Source organism: Maylandia zebra, linkage group LG7 (assembly GCF_041146795.1).
Source record: "Maylandia zebra isolate NMK-2024a linkage group LG7, Mzebra_GT3a, whole genome shotgun sequence".
NCBI lineage: Eukaryota > Metazoa > Chordata > Actinopteri > Cichliformes > Cichlidae > Maylandia > Maylandia zebra.
The window spans coordinates 27,925,673-27,944,034 of NC_135173.1; the positions used below are offsets into that span (position 1 = coordinate 27,925,673).

Here is an 18,362-nt window from a genome sequence, read left to right on the forward strand (position 1 = left end):
ACAGTGACTCAGACTGGGCTGCAGATGTGACTGACAGGAGTACTACAGGTTACTGCGTAAGCCTGAATGAAGAAGGTACTTTGGTGTCATGGCGAACAAAGGAGCAGCCAACTGTTGCCTTATCAACTTGTGAAGCAGAGTACATAGCTTTGGCAGCAACAACACAAGAATGTTTGTACTTGACACAACTGTTGCAAAGCATGTATGAGCATCAAAAGGGACCACCAAAGATTTTTGAGGACAATCAAGGGACTATTGCATTGGCAAAGAACCCTGTTAACAGACAGAGGTGTAAGCGTATCGATATCAAGTATCATTTTGTGAGATCAACAGTTAATGCTGGAAATTTGATATTGGAATATTGTTCGACAGGTCTGATCGTGGCCAATGTTATGACAAAGCCAGCAACAAAGGGGAAGTTATTGAAGTTTGCAAAATATATGTTTGGAGTGTAAACAAATAGTAAAGAAAAACTGTTTCTTTTGAAATGCATGTAAAGCTGACAATGTGAGTGCAAGTGGGGTGTTGAGCTAGTTAATAGGTATGTCCTCATTGGCATCTGTTGGGATTTTATTTTGAAAGGATGCTTCCTGTTATGCTACGCCAGAGTTCAATAAATAAAGACACATTGGTGTGAATGTTCCGTCAAAAAGCCGATGCCCCACGTGTGATTATTCCTCCGTGTAGATAAGTGTCTTCAGTATTCATGCAGATTCTGCTGGAAGACCCGTCTACATCTAAAGTTCTTTGTATGAGAAATGGACACAAAATACCAAAAGGAAAAAGGAAAAAAAGAAATGCAGAGCAATCCAAAGAAAAACAAACAAGCTCAGCAGCCACTGTCATTCCTAAATGCAGTCTGCAAACAAATGCAGAGAGTGTCTGTCAGTGGTGGGTTTAAAAACTGTAGCTAAATGCTTTTCTTGGCATTTGGCAGGGCTGCACAGAAGCATGGGGTCTAGAAATAAATAGTAAATGCACTGGTTCTTGTATAGCATTGTTCTACCCTCCACAAGCACTGAAAGCACTTTATACAACATGCCTCATTCACCATTTCATGCAAGCACTTTTTTTCTGCACCTAGGTGTTTTCTGTCTAACACTCACACGCCGATGAATGCACTGGGGATCAGCTTGACGTTCAGTATCTTTTTAACTGTTTATTTAGCTGTATTTTTCACAAATGGAACAAACTTAAACACATTACCAGTTGGTCATACATATGCTATCAATTCACTGATCAGTCTGTACATTTAAAGGGAAAAAATGCATAAATATCAGTTGCTTAATTACTATTGATAAATGGTAAATGGCCTGTATTTGTATAGCGCTTTACTAGTCCCTAAGGACCCCAAAGCACTTTACACATTCAGTCATCCACCCATTCACGCACTGGTGATGGCAAGCTACATTGTAGCCACAGCCACCCTGGGGCGCACTGACAGAGGCGAGGCTGCCGGACACTGGCGCCACCAGGCCCTCTGACCACCACCAGTAGGCAACGGGTGAAGTGTCTTGCCGAAGAACACAACGACTGAGGCTGTTGGAGCCGGGGCTCGAACCAGCAGCCTTCCGATTACAAGACGAACTGCCAACTCTTATGCCACGATCGCCCCACTATTAGTACTATTAGATAAGACAATCCATTCAAAAAGAAAGGTTCATCTCGCTTCCAAGTACATTCTATGTTGTCTTTGTTACCTCCTCCAAATAAGGCAAAATGACTGGCCATCTCCTAAATATATGGTGGTCTGCCAGCTGTTCTCCACACTTCTGCCGACACAAACCATTTGTCATTTTTCCAGCAAAATTCTCTCCAGGAGCCTGAGCTGGTAGAAGTCAGCTGCATTAGATACACATTCTGCCAATCACCCTCTGGTATGGAACCTTTCTCCCAGTTAGATTTTGAAAGGTTATTTTTGTTTTTTTATTGTTTAGATAGTTGAATACAGTCTTCACACAACTTTCTTATTTCTTTTGGTTTTATCCATGTCAGTAAATATGTCAATTATATTGGAGTCCTTTGTATTTCTAAATGTTTTATCTTGTCATTAAAATAGTCTCTAACCTGAAAGTACTTAAAAAAAGTTAATTTTACCTAAGCCATTAGTTTCCTGGATTTTATGAAAGCTATACAGCTCCATCTCCATCTGACACGACCAAACAGGAGAAGGTAATAACGATTTTGTTCCAATATTTAAAGCACCCATTGATTGTGTCTGCTGTGAAATCTGGGTCAGATGTGATCCATTTTTATATTCTAGGATGTTTTTCCAGTAGTGGTGATTTACACTCACTAACCCAAATTCTGAGTGGTACCTTGGACCATTGGTTTAGGGTCTTAGCATGCTGTCTATATAACATTTTGCTTCCCAGAAGAGATTGTAATGAAATGTGAAATTTACCATGTTCTTCCATTTTGTAAAATAACTGGGAATTGCAGCAGCATGCTAGGGATCTTAGTTGGATAGCTAATAAATGGATAGACATGGCAGTGATTCAGCTGTTTCTTTAGGAAGTTGTAATATTTTAAATTGAATCCGTGGCCTTCTGCCCACACATATAAATCTAGAAATTCACTTGTTCCTTTCAATAAATTATTTTGATGTAAATTATTATTATTATTATTATTATTATTATTATTATTATTATTATTATTATTATGCATTTCTAAGGCAAACCTGCTCATATCTGCCTTGATATGTTTGGTCAAAACGGTATTTCTTAACTTTAGTATTCGCATGATAAGGTGGGGCCAGGTTTCACAATGAACTCACCCGAAACTCTGGCTGATTGGGACCCACACCCAGTTTCACACCTTGGCTCCCTCTGTGGGGGGATACTCCCACTAGGTTTATATCTGGGACTCTCCACCATTTGACCTTAGAACTGAAGAAGCTTCTCGGATGAGAGGTGAAACGTCTTCAAGCAACTTAAAGAAGTCCAGACGCTTTTCTTTGCAAGCTCCTTTGACTACGATGACCTGGATGACTGAGAACCTTCACAGACTTAACTTTAGTAACGTTCTATATGTTTAGATATTAATAGCAATAATATTATTAGCAATGAATTGAAAGTATTGGTATTAGTCATGATAAATTTTGGTAAACTGTAACAATAGGAGGCGTTCTTGTTTTAACGTGGTGTGGCCAGCAGAGGGCGGGAGCACATAGATTATCAGTCAACACAGCTAAAACCGCAGCTGAGGAAGAAGGTCAGCGTCTCGTACAGAAGGTGTAGATGTTTGGTTCCTGGGTACCTGTGTGTGGTTTACAGCAAACGAGCCCCCGCATAAGGCTGGTAAGGACCCCCGATCACACGGACTGTAGCTAGCCTGTGAGCAGTAACTCTCCGTGACCGTGGCTTGTTAGTGTTAGCTGCTCGGTAGTGTGGATGCACTCGCCGCTGAGGGGAGATGTCTCTTCATCATGCTCCGTTAACTCGTTTCCCGGTGTGTTTATTGCCCGGTGACATAGCGATTACAGCATTATTCACTGTATTATCGATGGTGTGGTTTTGCTCGTTACCTTGTTGGTTTGTGTAACCGAGCCAGTTAAACTTTGGGTTTTCCCATCTGAACTAAGCTCCGTGTCTTCCTTCGGAGCAGCTTACACTTGGCCCAGTGTTAGCTTGTGTGAGCTACAGCTGCGTTTCTCTGCTCTGACTTGAAGTCACAATAACACGTGACTGACTCTTGTTGCTTTGGATTTTTTCTGTTTATTCGGCTAAAGTTAATGGAACATTTCTCGGATGTAATGTTTTGGGTTATTTGGTGCTAAAGCAGCTGCCGGCTGTGTGCTCGGGAGTTCCCGTTTTAGCCCAAACTTCTTTGATTGGCAGGTCGGCAGCGTGGCAGAGCGCGCGGCACTTGCTCTCTCCACGTTGGCGTGTTCAACGAGTATTCCTGTTTACACTGAGGGCTGGTCCTGTGCCCCAGCTGTCTAAAACGCATCCTGTTTACAGTCAAGTACCTATCACACAGATCTGGGTCCTGGTGCACTGGGGCAGTGCTACAAATCCGGTAAAGGCTGGCCTAATGTGGAGGGTCCACAAATAACAGTGCACACTCCCTGTGGAGCTCCCTGTTACTTTACACACGTGGAAAACTGCACCAGAAACCTGATGAACCAAACTGGTGCTCACAGATCAGTGGATATATTGTTGGCATCACAAATATCATGCCGCGTGTGTTATTCAGTAATGGCTTCTGCTTTTGAAATGCAGTGTAGTTTGTTTTTAGTTATTTTTCCCAAAGAAGCACAAGGTGCTCCACATGAGTGGAGGAGAGCTGATGCCTTACATGTGGACATCAGACTCCACTCATCCCACTCAGCCTGTGCAGAATACAGCCAGGAAATATATCACATTAGACCTCATTAAACAGCACTGTGCTGTCTACTCGTGTATTAGAAGTAATGTTGATATATTTTATTCTTTACTTTTAGTGTCTTTGAGGTCGGTTTCACACAAAACTTGCTGGCTGTTTCTGGCTCTCACTCACTTTTCGTGGACTGTGATTTCTGTGACTACAGGCTTATCGCAATCTTTTGATTTATCTCTAACTTAAGGTAGTCTAGGTGCTGAGTGGGAGTAGATATTGTAGTAGAATTTATGGACAAAGTCTTGTAAGTGGTACATTTCAGTGCAATCAGCTACAACTCTTTAGGTTTGCAAAACACTGAAGTGTTCCCTTTAAAGTAAAATGACTCGAAGTTTAGTTGTCAAAAAAAATCATGTCCTTACCTTCTTTATACGTGAATATTAGCTACAACATATGGAGAAAATTTCAAAACAAATTCATTAATTTTTGCCTGATTGCATTTATGACTCCTACAGTAATTTACACTGATTATTACCATTAGCTTTGACAATCAAAATAAATACTGTACCCTGTGGTTAAAGTAAAATTCTCTTATACGACTTGAAGCGCCAGCAGCCTCTTCGGCGATGTAAGCGTACAGATTGTGTGTCTGGGATTGTGCTCTCAGCCTCCTACTGTACACCCATGATTGTACACCAATCCACCCAACCAGCATCATCAAGTATGCCAATGACAACACTGTGGTTGGATTCATCTGTGATTGTGATGAGACAGTTGACAGTGTTCGCCCCCCTTCCTGGTTTCCTATCTTTTTGTATGTCAGTCACACTTAAATGTTTCAGATCATCAAACAAATTAAAACACTGGAGAAAGATAACCTGATTAGGCCTGACTACTGCCACAATCACTTAAATAGGACCTGCCTGACAAAGTGGAGTAGACCAAAAAATCCTCAAAAGCCAGACATGCTGCGATCCAAGGACGTGCAGGAACAAATGAGACACAAAGTAATTCAAATCTCAGTCTGGAAAAGGTTATAGAGCCATTTCTGAAGCCGTGGGACTCCAGCGAACCACAATGCAGCGTTAGAGATTGTTAGGTTGGCCAGTAGTGGTAGTTATGGTACTAAGGCTTTGGAAGAAGACACTAGCTGGATGGATCTTTCCTGACTGACCCTTTGCACAGCCAATGAAGCTGCTCACTACACTTGAATGTAAAGGCACCACTGTGTTTCAGTATAGAAAACCATTTCAGAGATTCTGACACTTCATGTGTAATTTAATTTTGTTTGGGCTTCTTCATTTGAAAGTGAAATACATGCAGTAATTGTTGTTGAGCTAAATGTTGTCATTAACACTTCACTATAATTAGCTCTGTGCTTCTGTAACTTGAGCCTGGAGTCTAATTAAACTCATAACTAATAACGGTGATTATAACTCGTACTACTTCCTCCAGGAGCACTACTTGAGATGTGCATTGTTTTGACACTAGATGGTAGTCATTCCTCACATTTGGGTGGACTAACTGCTCTTTACTGTTGTGCAGGTGAAGAGGCTTGAATAGCGTGCTTCAGGAAATCCGCCTTACTGAACTACAAATCCCAAGATTTAGCCTGGATAATGTAGAACATTGTAAAAAAGTTGTAGTTTCCACAATACTGTTTAATTTGAACCAAATCATTAGTAACATCCTTCAACTTTGACTCTGCTGGTCTTGATAGGGCCTGAAATGTCTTATTAAATGAGAGAGTATTTGTATATTTTTAACCAGTGGAATTATAGTAACTATATTTTAATATCTGGCTGAATGGTCCAGTAAGTGTTGTGTGTTACTTGTTTGAGTGAAACATGGTAAGAAAATATAAGACTCCATCAAAAGGTTAAGATGAAGTGATCCAACCAATATGAATAAATGCTGTCATCCTAAATGTTAAATACAGCTGTAATTGTGGTTTTACATGTTTCTGTTTAAGGACTGTCTCTGTTTACTAGAAGAATAAGATGTCCTCACGCAGAAAATCTATAAGAACACAGTTTATCGACCCCATCTGTCAGGCTGCTTCTGATTCTTGCTTGTGTTTGTCTTTGTAGGTCCAACCAGAAACTGACTTCACCTCCTCCTGGTTTCCCCTCCTTCATTTCATTGTTTGTACAAGTTGACTGTGTGAACTTCATTGTACCCGGTGTGTGTGTGTGTGTGTGTGCGCATATGGATGTGCCTCTGTCTATGTGAGCGTGTGTCTGTCTCGTTCCCTCCCAGCCCACCATGTCCCTGTATTCCTCAAAACTCCAGCTGAGCGTATCACTGTGTCTTCTCCTCCCCCCCTGTGTGCTTCTGCTCCTTACCGACTCCGCCACCACAGGACCAAATGGGGCCTACTTCTTCTCAACACCCACAGTTAATTGCGCCTCTGGATGTAAGTATGTGGCAGGAGTCTTAAAGGTTCTCTGTGTAAGCATGTGAAGCTCTTTTAAAATCTGTTTTCATGGGCAGTGTGTGAACAGCTTGTGACAGAACTAAAAAAAGAAAAAGGTGAGACCCGGTGTGGACACCGAACATTGTTAACACAATAACTTGAAGATTAGGTAAGGTAGGATTTTCATTTTGATACCATTGGTGAATCTACTAACACTGGCAGCCACAAGTATCCTTCAATGTTGTGACACTCATGGTCACAATATTGGCACGAATGTATCTATATGTCATTTGTTGTTGGTGCCAGGTTGATAAAGTGTACAAAATACGCATTGTATGTGTCCTGGACTCACATCTGTGCTTGTCCTGCTGGACCTCAGTGCAGCGTTTGATACTGTTGACTGTAATATTTTATTACAGCGATTACAGCATGCGGTAAGTATTACAGGTACTGCTCTGCAGTGGTTTGAATCATATCTAATAGACTCCAACTTTATCTCTCCACAAAGGCAGATAATACACACCAGTTAAACCGCAGGAATGTCTTAAAGACATAATAATCTCTCATTTCCTGCTTATAAATTCAGATAAAACTGAGTTTGTTGTACTTTGGATAGAGTCGTAGAAATATGGGCTCCAACTACCCTTTTCTCAGAGTGACTCTGAAAAACTAGTTCATGCATTTATTACTTCCAGGCTGGACTTCTGTAATTCATTATTATCAGGATGTCTTAAAAACTCCCTGAAAAGCTTTCAGTTGATCCAGAATCCTGCAGCAAGAGTCCTGACAGGGACGAGACCCTATGTAGAAAGACAGGGTCTCCCTGTTAAATCCAGAATTGAATTCAAAATCTTGCTCCTCACATACTTGAATAATCAGGCTTTATCTTATCTTAATGACCTTGTAGTACCATATCACCCTATTAGAGCACTTCGCTCTCACACTGCAGGCTTACTTGTTGTTCCTGGAGTATTTAAAAGTAGAATGGGAGGCAGAGCCTTCAGTTTTCAGGCCCCTCTTCTGTGGAACAAGCTTTTGGATTTTGGAGACAGACACCATCTCTGCTTTTAAGATGAAAACTTTGCTTTTTGATAAAGCATATAGTTAGGGCTGGACCAGGTTATGCTGCATTAGGTCTAGGCTGCTGGGGGGTTCCCATGATGCAATGAGTGTTTCTTCTTCTTGTCCTGTCTTCCTTCTCTCACCCCAACCTATCACAGCAGACGGCCCCGCCCCTCCCTGAACCTGGTTCTGATGAGGTTTCTTCCTGTTAAAAGGGAGTTTTTCCTTCCTACTGTTGCCAAAGCACTTGTGCGTAGGGAGTTTCATGATTGTTGGAGTTTTTATACTTTGCCTTATTGTAGTGTCTCTACCTTACAACTGTTGTTGTGATTTGGCATTATGTAAATAAAATTGAACTGAATTTGAATTAAATTGAACAAAAATAAGCACTTCATGTAGCTCTAGGCACGATTCATCAATTAATCTTTCTTGGGAATGTTAAAGAAACCATAAGAGGTGTGATCAAGTCCACAAAAAACAAAGACTGCTTGATTTTAATTTGGCCGATCTCTCATTCAAAGTCATCTTCTTGGCCAAGTTCAGATGGCTGGCAGCACGTTATTTTAAAGTCCGACTGTGAGAAAATGCCAACTTGTGTTTTAAAGCAACCTGTATTTTGTGTGGATGATTATTACTGCTGAGGATAGCTGGGGTATCAATAGCCTCAAAAAGAAATATTATTATTTCAACAAAATTTACTATTAAGATATTTATTATTGGGGAAATGCTGAAGACCATTTTATCAGTGATTGCAGCTTACAGTATGACATGGTTCAGTAGTGGCATAGAATAATGAAATGAAGGCACAAAAGTAACCTAGAGGGTATTTTGCCTGGAAATTTTATGTAAAGCACAACTGCTTTGAGCATTTAGTTTTACCAATAACAGAAATAGTTGAACTTTGTAACTCTTCAGTATTTTCCATACAGGATGGGTGTGGGTTGAGCTTTTTAGCCAGATACACCAAATAAGTCATTTCCATGAACAGTTCAAGTGCCAGCGTTGCTTTGTTGAGTCATTTGTTTACTGTTGTGTTGGACATCCCCGTCTGAAAGCATCGCCTCCTGGTATGCCTTCATAACCTAGCTGTACTCTTTGGCTTTTGCCAAGTAATGAAGCGACTCAGGCAGTGAATGTGCTACACTTCTACTCTAATCTCCTTTTAGTAGGATGCCTGACTCCAAGGAGCTAATGTAGATATAATAGCACACAGGTTTAACTACTTTGGGCCGTCAATGAAAGGTGCTTTAAGCTGCTTCCTTGTCAAAGTGATCAGCTGTATGTGTTTGCTTTGGATGAGTTCCATGCCGGATGCCTTCCTGCTGTATTCCTTTCATTTGCCAAGCTAATGTTTAATCTGCTTCACTATTGAGCCACCTTACTTCTGGCTTCACTAAAGGCATGAAAATTGATGTTTTTTTAATTTTGTCTGATTCAAAGGAGCTTGCAAAGAAAAGCGTCTGGACTTCTTTAAGTTGCTTGAAGACGTTTCACCTTTCATCCGAGAAGCTTCTTCAGTTCTAAGGTCAAATGGTGGGGAGTCCCAGATTTAAACCTAGTGGGAGTATCCCCCCCCCCCAAAGAGGGACAAAAGGACCCCCTGATGATCCTCACCCTCTGTGGGGGGATACTCCCACTAGGTTTAAATCTGGGACTCCCCACCATTTGACCTTAGAACTGAAGAAGCTTCTCGGATGAGAGGTGAAACGTCTTCAAGCAACTTAAAGAAGTCCAGATGCTTTTCTCTCCAAGCTCCTTTGACTTCGATGACCTGGATGACTGAGAACCTTCACAGACATTTTGTCTGATTGTTTTTGTCTACAATTTTGACTTAGATGGTGATCATAAACATTTTTTAAATCAGTTATCAGTGTAATTTCAGAGTTCCCAAACTTGTTTTGGTTGTAAGGGTATCTCGATCTTGAAGATAGCACAGCTCTTTGGCTATTTACAGGGTTAAAATTCTTTGAAAGGTACAAACTGATGCTCTGCAAATATACGAGTGAAATATAAATGTATGTTTGGCTTGTAGCGAATGTTGTTTCACTAGTTTGTGCTAACTAGAATTTGTTGTTCCCAGGTGCTACTGATGCAACAACAAAGACCTCTTTGGATGGTGTGACCACTCCACCGAACACTTCAGTCTCTGCCTTAAACCCGAATAGCACTTCAGATGTCATCACACAGACCCACTCTAGTACAGGCAAGGATAATAACAGTCTGCAACCAAATGCAAGCACTCAGTCCTCCCTAAACTCATCATCCACCAACCACACCACTGTCAGCCACAGACTGAATGAGTCTGTAACATCGGTGAACAAAAATGAGCAAATTACAGAAGGAGCCCTTTCTTCCACATCTTCAGCATCCTTTGAGCAGCCATCGTCACAGGAGCATCTCAAATCACCAGAGGCATTTACCCCCACTAGCTTGCCTGCTCAGCGCCTGCATACTGGATCCACCACCAGCACTAGCAGTATAACAGCAACCACTTCAGAGTCTGTTAAGAATGTGGTCACTACACCTGTGAAATCTACAACCTCAGCACCAGCAACTGCAACAACAACAAGAACAACAGTAGCCCCACACTCGGTGACGATAGCTTACACAAGTGTTGCTGTTACTTCCGTCCATGGTTCAGACACGTCTCCATCGGCTGCCCTGCCACACCCCAGTATTGAGGTGGCACCGATTCAGACATCATCTTTAACCAAATCACCATCTGCTATAACTGTTGCCAGTACTGATGCATTGGCCAATCACAATAAATCTTTTGCCTCAGCTACGAGGGTCCCTGTGGTAGAAGAGGCGGGGGCTGTTCTGACCAAGCAGCTCGTCGATACAGCGTCTTTACTGGCTGTCCTGCTCTTTGGCCTGCTTTTCTTCTTGGTCACAGTGTCAGTGTTTGTCAAACTGGCCTACGACAGCTACAAGAGGAAGGACTACACGCAGGTCGACTATCTGATAAATGGCATGTACTCAGACTCTGGGGTATGAGACAGGAAGAGGATAATTATATTTCATGAAGCTTTTTCTTTCTTTGACTCGGAGCAGGAAAAACTAAATGAACTAAATGACAGACTAACTGAATGGTAAGATGGTGCTGTGAATTTACAGGATGGTCCAGTTAGTTCAGCAAGAAATGGAAAAGGTACACTGACGATAAAACGGTGATGCACACTGATCTGTTTTCTAGCAGCTCCTGTTTTTTTGTGGGGGGGGGGGGATGTCAAAATTCAAACCTTATAGCTTACATTTGGTTCTGCTAGTGGCCCCTGACAGGATTGGAATCGATTAGATGTTGGCTGGCTCAGTTGGGACGTTTCCAAAGCTCAGCAGATGACCTCGTCATCAGTTAATTTACTGCTGGTAAGAAATGTCGAGATTATCTAAAAGTAGAGTTGTAAAAAAATCAAACTAGCAAATAATTTATTGTATTTTTTTTAAAATTTGCAAACATTTTTTTCCTAAGTGACATCTATAGAAGGACCAAATCAGAATGTTATGCCCAATGATTCATTTCCTTGTCATTACCTTGATGCTTATTTTATTTTTGAAAAAGTCAATGGACATACATCTCAGTGCCAAATAGGGTGTGTAACTGACAAAGATTAGCTCTGCGCTTAAGGCATTTAAAATATGTCACATTGCAAATTCTTTTTAATGTGGTTTAATTGGCCACAGTGATAATAAAGTTATTCAGTGCTTCATGCAGCAGTGCACAAAACAGTTTCTGCTTGACAACTTTTGAAGTTCTTTCAATTCAGAAATGACTGTTTTAGACGGTGTTTGTTTACATTTTTGGAATGTGGTGTTGCTGATTTGATAACAACAATAATAATTACAGTTATTATTATATTTGCTCTTTACAATTGGATATATAACCTTGATAGTGAAGAAATGTTCATCAGATCTCAGTCACATTTTGGAACCTTCCCATTCCAGCCCCTGTACACAGTGTTGCACTGTTTACTGCAAAGTAGATTATTTGTTTTGTTATTAATACTCTACAGAAAAATGGGGTAAAAATGAATCACACATAGATCTAAGTGTATAAAATCACTCTTGCAACATTTGACAGAAATCTAATGTGACGTTGTGGCTAAAATTTGCCATATTTCTGTGGTGTCGTTATATTTCTCGGCCCTTCCCGTCTTTAAGATATCACATTTTCCACGTTTTTAACTACAGCTGGCACTGAATGATGCACACTTGTTGTAATTTCCAACCACAAAGCTAGACTCAGACTCACTGTTGAAGCTTTTCTAAAGTAATCATTATCAACATGGTGAATTACTGCAGCTCTGTCCTCACAGTTGCAGGTGTGAGACACCTGGGTCTGTTGTAGTATTAGTCTGTTGTAATCTTGGCCATCATTTCTATAAAAGAGAAAGAAGTAGCTGTTCGCACACTGCAGAACTCCAGATTCCTCATTTATTACATCTAGGGACATTTCAAGCACACCTGCTTTTCATCAGACAGCGACACACCAGGCAGTGCCATCTGAAATCAGCTGCGAACAGTCACGTGACCACGGGAAGCTGCAAAAGCTTCCAGTCAACAACCTTGTACAGGACAAAGAATTGATAAGTGAATAATTTGCTGAATAAAACCAGCAGATTAGAGAGAGAGAGAGAGAGAGGGTATTAGATCCCAGCTGTCAGTACTTTGAGTTTGACCTCATGTGAAGTCAATTAAATAGTCTGGATACACTTCTGGCTTGTTTATAGTCTAGTGATGGAAATGGTCAGTAAAGCATCATTTTAGTTTTCATAAGAGATGGCAAAGCTAAAAATCGACTTATGTATAAACCAGGATCTGATCAGCACAGACGGGTGAACTTGAACCAGCCTCTCAAACTGTATTCAAGGTAAATGAATATGTGGAAAACTTAACTCTATAGAAGCGTTGATGTTTTCTCAGAAAGACAAAAATGCTGCACAGGTGCTGCTGCCAGCTAATTACACTGCAAGATGTGTTTCCATTGCTCTGGTTAAGTTTCCATCAGATGTGGCCGCGTGTGTTGAAGCCTGATGTTGGTGGATCAGGGCCAGAGTGCACACTGTGGTGTCTGCTTTAGCTAACAGGCCAGAGAGAGACCACAGAGACATTTAAGTCATCAAGCTGAGGATTTTCCACCCACTGTCACTCTGTTAATGTCAGTTCACTTGTAGGCCGCGCTCACAGAGCCTGTTTGGCTGGCAGCTCTTCCACTTGAAGGTCAGACAGACACACTAACACCGCTTCATCTTAAAACGCACAGCTCCTGCTGTGTTTACAGCTAGCATTAAAACTACTCCGCCCTCTGAGGAGGATTAAATCTGAGATTTTTGGAAACTAGCCAGGTTGGTTTGAAAAGTTGAGGATTGTGCAGGATTGCAGGCTGTGACGGTGTCGTATCCGTTTTATAGCAGCTAAACCCTGCATGTGGTTGTGCTGTCACGTTATAAAGAAATGACATTGGTGTGGTGTGAACTGAACTCCTTGAATTCACGAGCAGTTATGCTATTAGAATCATTTTGGAGGTTAAACAAACATTTCTAACATTTCAGATCAAACAGAAGCACCGTTGCTGTAACGCCAACCCTTAGTCTGATTGTTCGTTTTATGTCAGTGACAGATTATAAATCGTAAAGTTAAACTAGGTCCTCTCCAGCACGGCATTTCATATTTTTGATCATCTGTAGGCTATTCAAACTTTTTTTTTTTTTTGGATAATTTCAGGTTTTATTATTATTTCATTATTATTTTCATGGCAGTTCCACAAACAACATTCTCTTTTTAAAGAAATCTTTATGAATTCTCCTTCACACTTTCCCTGGGATCATGATGTTTTCCATAGAGGTCAGTGAATAACAACCAGAAAAAATAAAGGATTTTTTTTTTTCCAACTATTGGACTGCAAGCCATTAATGGCAGATTTATGTTAAACAAACCTCACTGTGTTAAATACTCAGATTTTCCAAATGTTAGAGGGTTCCTTTAAAGGTATTGACATTTCATTAGCTTTCATTGCTACAGACGACATTTCAGCAGTGTTCCTTTGCACATGTCTTCCAGTGAATCACAGGAACAAGGCCATACTTAATTGTTTATTACTATATTTTTTAGATTCTCACAGTGAATGTATTCTTTTAAAAGATATTGAGTATATATTGTCTTATTAATGCATTGTGTCTTTGCCTGTTCATGTAACTGGTATGTTTTCTCCAGTCTTCGTCTGGCTTACCTCACTGTGCTCTTTCCCATGCCTTTGTAAGAAGCAACTTGAATGTTAAGCCATTTATTCAGTCATTTTCATTACATTTCAACATTCCTTCAAACGTGCACATTGAATTCAGCAAAGAGCAAACGTTTTACACTATTTCCCACAAAGAGAGAAAGCAGCAGATGTTTGATAAAGAATGAGATGGTAAAAGCTCTGTCACATGAGGCTGGTCTCTTTCTATTACAGAAACTCTGGAGATCAGGTGCATTTCCATTTTGCCATATAAACTACTCAGTGTCTTGGTTTCAGACTGATTTCGTCATCCGGTCCTTTGCCGAATGATTCTCAGTGATTTAGCTGTGCGCTACAAACAAAGGCGGTCCTTGAAGTCAGTATCCATTGCCATAAACTGAATTACTTTGCCTTTTCTTGAGCACATTGTATTTGGTGTATTCTTCCAGTAGAGTACACAGCTGATGGAACTTCACCAAATAATCACTGAAGCACATCTTTGTGTGATAAAGCCAAGGGAAACATAAAGCCATGATCAGTTAGTGACTGAATGAGAGGGAACTTGAACTGTTCCACAACAGCAAGGTGACCTTTCTGGGTTCATCTGAAACCTACACAAATTTCAAATGAAAATGTAACGTTTGAGATGTTGTTCTGCTGTAAATGCATTTAACCCTTCCTGTCGCTGCTCGCATTCTTCTTTGAGAGGAGACAACTCTCTTGTCTTGTGGCAATGCACTGATTGGGTCACAAGACCTCGAGGGGATCAGTATGGCAGGCTGTTATCTTTGTTTTTCTCAAACAAACTTTTTTTTTTTTAATGATATTGTCTTTGTCACATTGGTCTCATTTGGTTTTGAATTGATTCCCATATATATGTTTTTGTTCATCATAAAAACCGAAGGTACAATAAAAAAAAAACTGTAAAAGTTTGATGTGTAAATCTCAAAGCAGTTCTTAACTGCCTGCTCTGATTTCTCCTCATCAAATGATAGCTGATGCTTTTGAGACGTTTCAGACGATGACGGTCCTCTTTTGTTCTCCTCTTCGATTGTCTAGTTAATTCAGAAAGCTTCCAGTACCTAAAATCTTGTTCCTTGCTTAAAGATACTGGAAAAATACACAAATGGCAATACCCCTGCATAGGAGGCAGGAACATCACTTAGCTCAACTGTAGAGTTTGCTGAGAGAGATGATTATTCCCCCATGAAAGGAGAGTTTGTATAAACGACTATTTCTGCATGGTTTAAAAACAGCCTCAGATTTTCTCAGAATTTAATCTTTCCTCATTTTTTTTTCTGTTTTATTAAACAGATTTCTGTTTGGGTTGTTGTTTCTTCCTTTTTTTCTGTGAGAAATTAGGAAAATCACATTATCCAAAGTTTGTTTTTATTTTTTAATTAAATGGCAAAAATGACAACTTGTTAGTTCTAACCTTGACCTCTTTAGGCTTCTGTATGTGTTTGGCATACTTTGCTTTGTTTCTTTTTCCTCTCATGGACAAAAAACCCCCCAAAATATATTTTTGTTATCAGTATCACCCAAATTGCAACTTCATGAAAACATTTTGTAGTGTTTATTTGAGGTGTATTTCCATTTTTCTGAGGTCTGTTTGAAACAACATAATCTATAGCTGTTAGTAAGAGTGTCTGCAATGAGGACATAAATGTCTTTTATGGCAGTCAGAATGTAGTTCATACTGTGTCAAATTGTCTTGGATTGTGTCGTCATGTCCATTAAGCAAGTGGATTTTACCCCCCAAGTGAAGATGGTTTACTGATGTCCGTAATTTCATAGTTTTTCCATAGATCCTGGAACCAGTGTGGACTGTGTTAAAGGTAAACTTGTGTTTGTGGTGACTGATGTGCAGGATGTCATGAAACCTGCCCTGTGCCAACCTGATGTTCTAATGCACTTTGAACAGAGATTTTTACTTTGCAGAAAATAAATGAAAAAAGAACCGAATTGATCGTGTTGGTGTTTGAGTAAATCAGTTGAATGTTTTATTCATCGATGAAGTACAGTTGCAGAGTTTTACCATCATGTTACATGAAAGGAACATTCATTAATCAAAGCAACAGTGCCAGGTTTAACTAGCAGTTCAGTTCGTGTGGTGGGATTTCTCAGCACTTCAGCTCATCAAGCTGCACCAGCCCAGCCTTGGGGATTCTGATAGATGCACAACACGACTGACTTGGCTGTTATGCTGTGTATTCATGAAAGGTGAACTATTTGTATTGGTGTGTTGTTGTTGTTCTAACCCACTCTTGTTAATGAGATGGCAAGGATGCATGCTAATGTACATGCGTGCTAAACACTTGATTCTTGCACAGGGTTTGACAGGAAAGGGATGTGCTTTTGTTGTGGAATAACATTTTTCTCCACTCTTACTCTGATTTTTTTTTTTTTTTTACTTTATTGTTCTTTCACTACAAATCAACCATTTATCACAGAGTGCTGTAATGTTTTCACCTGAGGATTGCATTGATTCTAGTGAACCCTGTGAATGCATTCATTGACCTCAAAAATTCTATGAGGTGTTTCTGTTTAAGTCATTTCTGTTGTAGTTCTGCAAGTATTACCACAAGAGAGGTGACATGCTAACATGCTTAAAACAACAATGACAGAAAAAAAGATCTGAAGTTAAAATCTTGCAGGAATTTGCTTTTAAGATGGACGAAGAAAACAAAAAAAATAGAAAAGAAATCACTGGATTGTGGTTAGAGGGTTATAAGAAGGACCGCTCAATTTGAGCAGTTAGGAGACACATTTAGGGAGGCAGGGCTGAGATGGTGCAGATGAGGGAGTGGATATACTCCACCTACTAAGCCGACTAAGAACCAAAGAACAGAAGCCTTGCCGACAACCAAAAAACCACAGCTGCAAGTTGCATCTCAGGCCAGAAAGTTTGGATGTCAACTAAAAGCATTCCACTAAGAACTGAATCTAGAAAAGTCTCCAACTTCGTTGGTTGGAAAACAGTGTTTTAACAGTGATTCATTTTCCTCCCTTCCTTGACTTAATTTGCACCCCCAGATATAACACTGCAATTTGTCATAATCCTTCAATTTCTCAGTCAGTTCTGCACATCCAACATCTGGTTTCAAAAAGCTAAGATCAAAATACTCATCTTGAGGCTTCATTAACTAATTGGTGGCATCACCTTATATAAACATATAAGGTGATGTCACGTTATGTCTTCGTAACACTAAGGATAAAATGCACTATATGTGTAAACAATCGTTAACACTAATATACAGAGGAGTGGAAAAAATATCTGAAAAACATGAACCCTTGATGCATGCCCAATCATCCAGGTAAGGAAATCTTGAAAAGTTGATTCTGTTCATCTGGACAACATAGCCCGCGGGATCCCTGGGCCACACAAACCCCACCACCACGATAAGGCATCAATTGATGGATGGGTGGTGGAAAAGTTATTTTTAAATAAAATGTTGTCCCTAGTAACATAGGGACAGTTACAAATAAAGTAACAGAAGCACATTCACATCACAACACTCTCCCCAATTTATTTCCACTTTCCTGTTTTGACCCAGATATTGTATCATAAAGACAGATTAAAATCATATTCAGACCATATTCAGAATTAATATGTGAGCATCACAAACATCATTCATTTATTCAATTTAAAGCTTCGCACACCAAATCCATGTCATTATAAATGCTTTGTCTGTTTTACATTTATTGTCCACTTGATGGCAGAGTGGAGCAAATGAAGCATCGTGAAGCTTCAGCCCATGAGTGGACCAATTCGATGGAAGGTTTCAGTACTTCACGAAGCTTCATCTCACCACCACTAAGACATAGTCACAGAGCAAAAAAGCAAGCAAACAAAGGACCATGCAGATAAAGAAGCTGACTTCACTCTCTGTTTTCAAACAACAATCAGGCTTCAACTGAACATCTTAAGTAGGAGACTGGGAATCAGGTAATTACCAACAGCTGAGATCATGACTTACTTTCAGGTGTACAGAGTCAAAGGATTGGACACCAGGGGCCCGTTCTTCGTACCTCGCTAAGTAAGTTAGCCGGATTTGACTGTTGACGATTTCGCGTGATCCTGGATCGTTCGGTTCTTCGAAGCCCATCCGGGACTTGCTGTCATAGCAACAGAGCCGTAAGCGTAAACCTGCTCGGGAGCAGGTTTACTTTATGTAAACAGGATTAGATCGCGGCCACTCAGGTATTTCCGCTTCATGTATACGAAAGCAACAGCGATATTTTACCACTGTTGTACCATAAATAAATAACATCAATGTAACTAAAGATAATGCAGCACTTGATCCTTTCATTGATGTCACACAGATACATACAGGTCATTTC

At 40.2% G+C, this 18,362-nt stretch overlaps 1 protein-coding gene across 1 annotated transcript; it reads left to right on the forward strand.

The window, feature by feature from the left end:
- Positions 1 to 3,163: 3,163 nt before the first annotated feature.
- Positions 3,164 to 15,983, forward strand: lg7h11orf24 (linkage group 7 C11orf24 homolog). The gene is made up of 4 exons (XM_076886172.1): positions 3,164 to 3,299; positions 6,411 to 6,464; positions 6,580 to 6,736; positions 9,879 to 15,983. The coding sequence occupies exons 1-4, from the start codon at positions 3,240 to 3,242 to the stop codon at positions 10,793 to 10,795; spliced, it is 1,188 nt and encodes a 395-aa protein (XP_076742287.1). The 5' UTR covers positions 3,164 to 3,239; the 3' UTR covers positions 10,796 to 15,983.
- Positions 15,984 to 18,362: the final 2,379 nt, after the last annotated feature.

What these genes read in the sequence shown, in the direction of transcription:
- lg7h11orf24 (XM_076886172.1), top strand. Translation starts at nt 3,240, where the DNA reads ATGTTTGGTTCCTGGGTACCTGTGTGTGGTTTACAGCAAACGAGCCCC. An exon ending in TTCCCCTCCTTCATTTCATT is followed by an intron (nt 6,465 to 6,579) that starts GTTTGTACAAGT and finishes GTTCCCTCCCAG; the next exon opens with CCCACCATGTCCCTGTATTC. An exon ending in AGTTAATTGCGCCTCTGGAT is followed by an intron (nt 6,737 to 9,878) that starts GTAAGTATGTGG and finishes TGTTGTTCCCAG; the next exon opens with GTGCTACTGATGCAACAACA.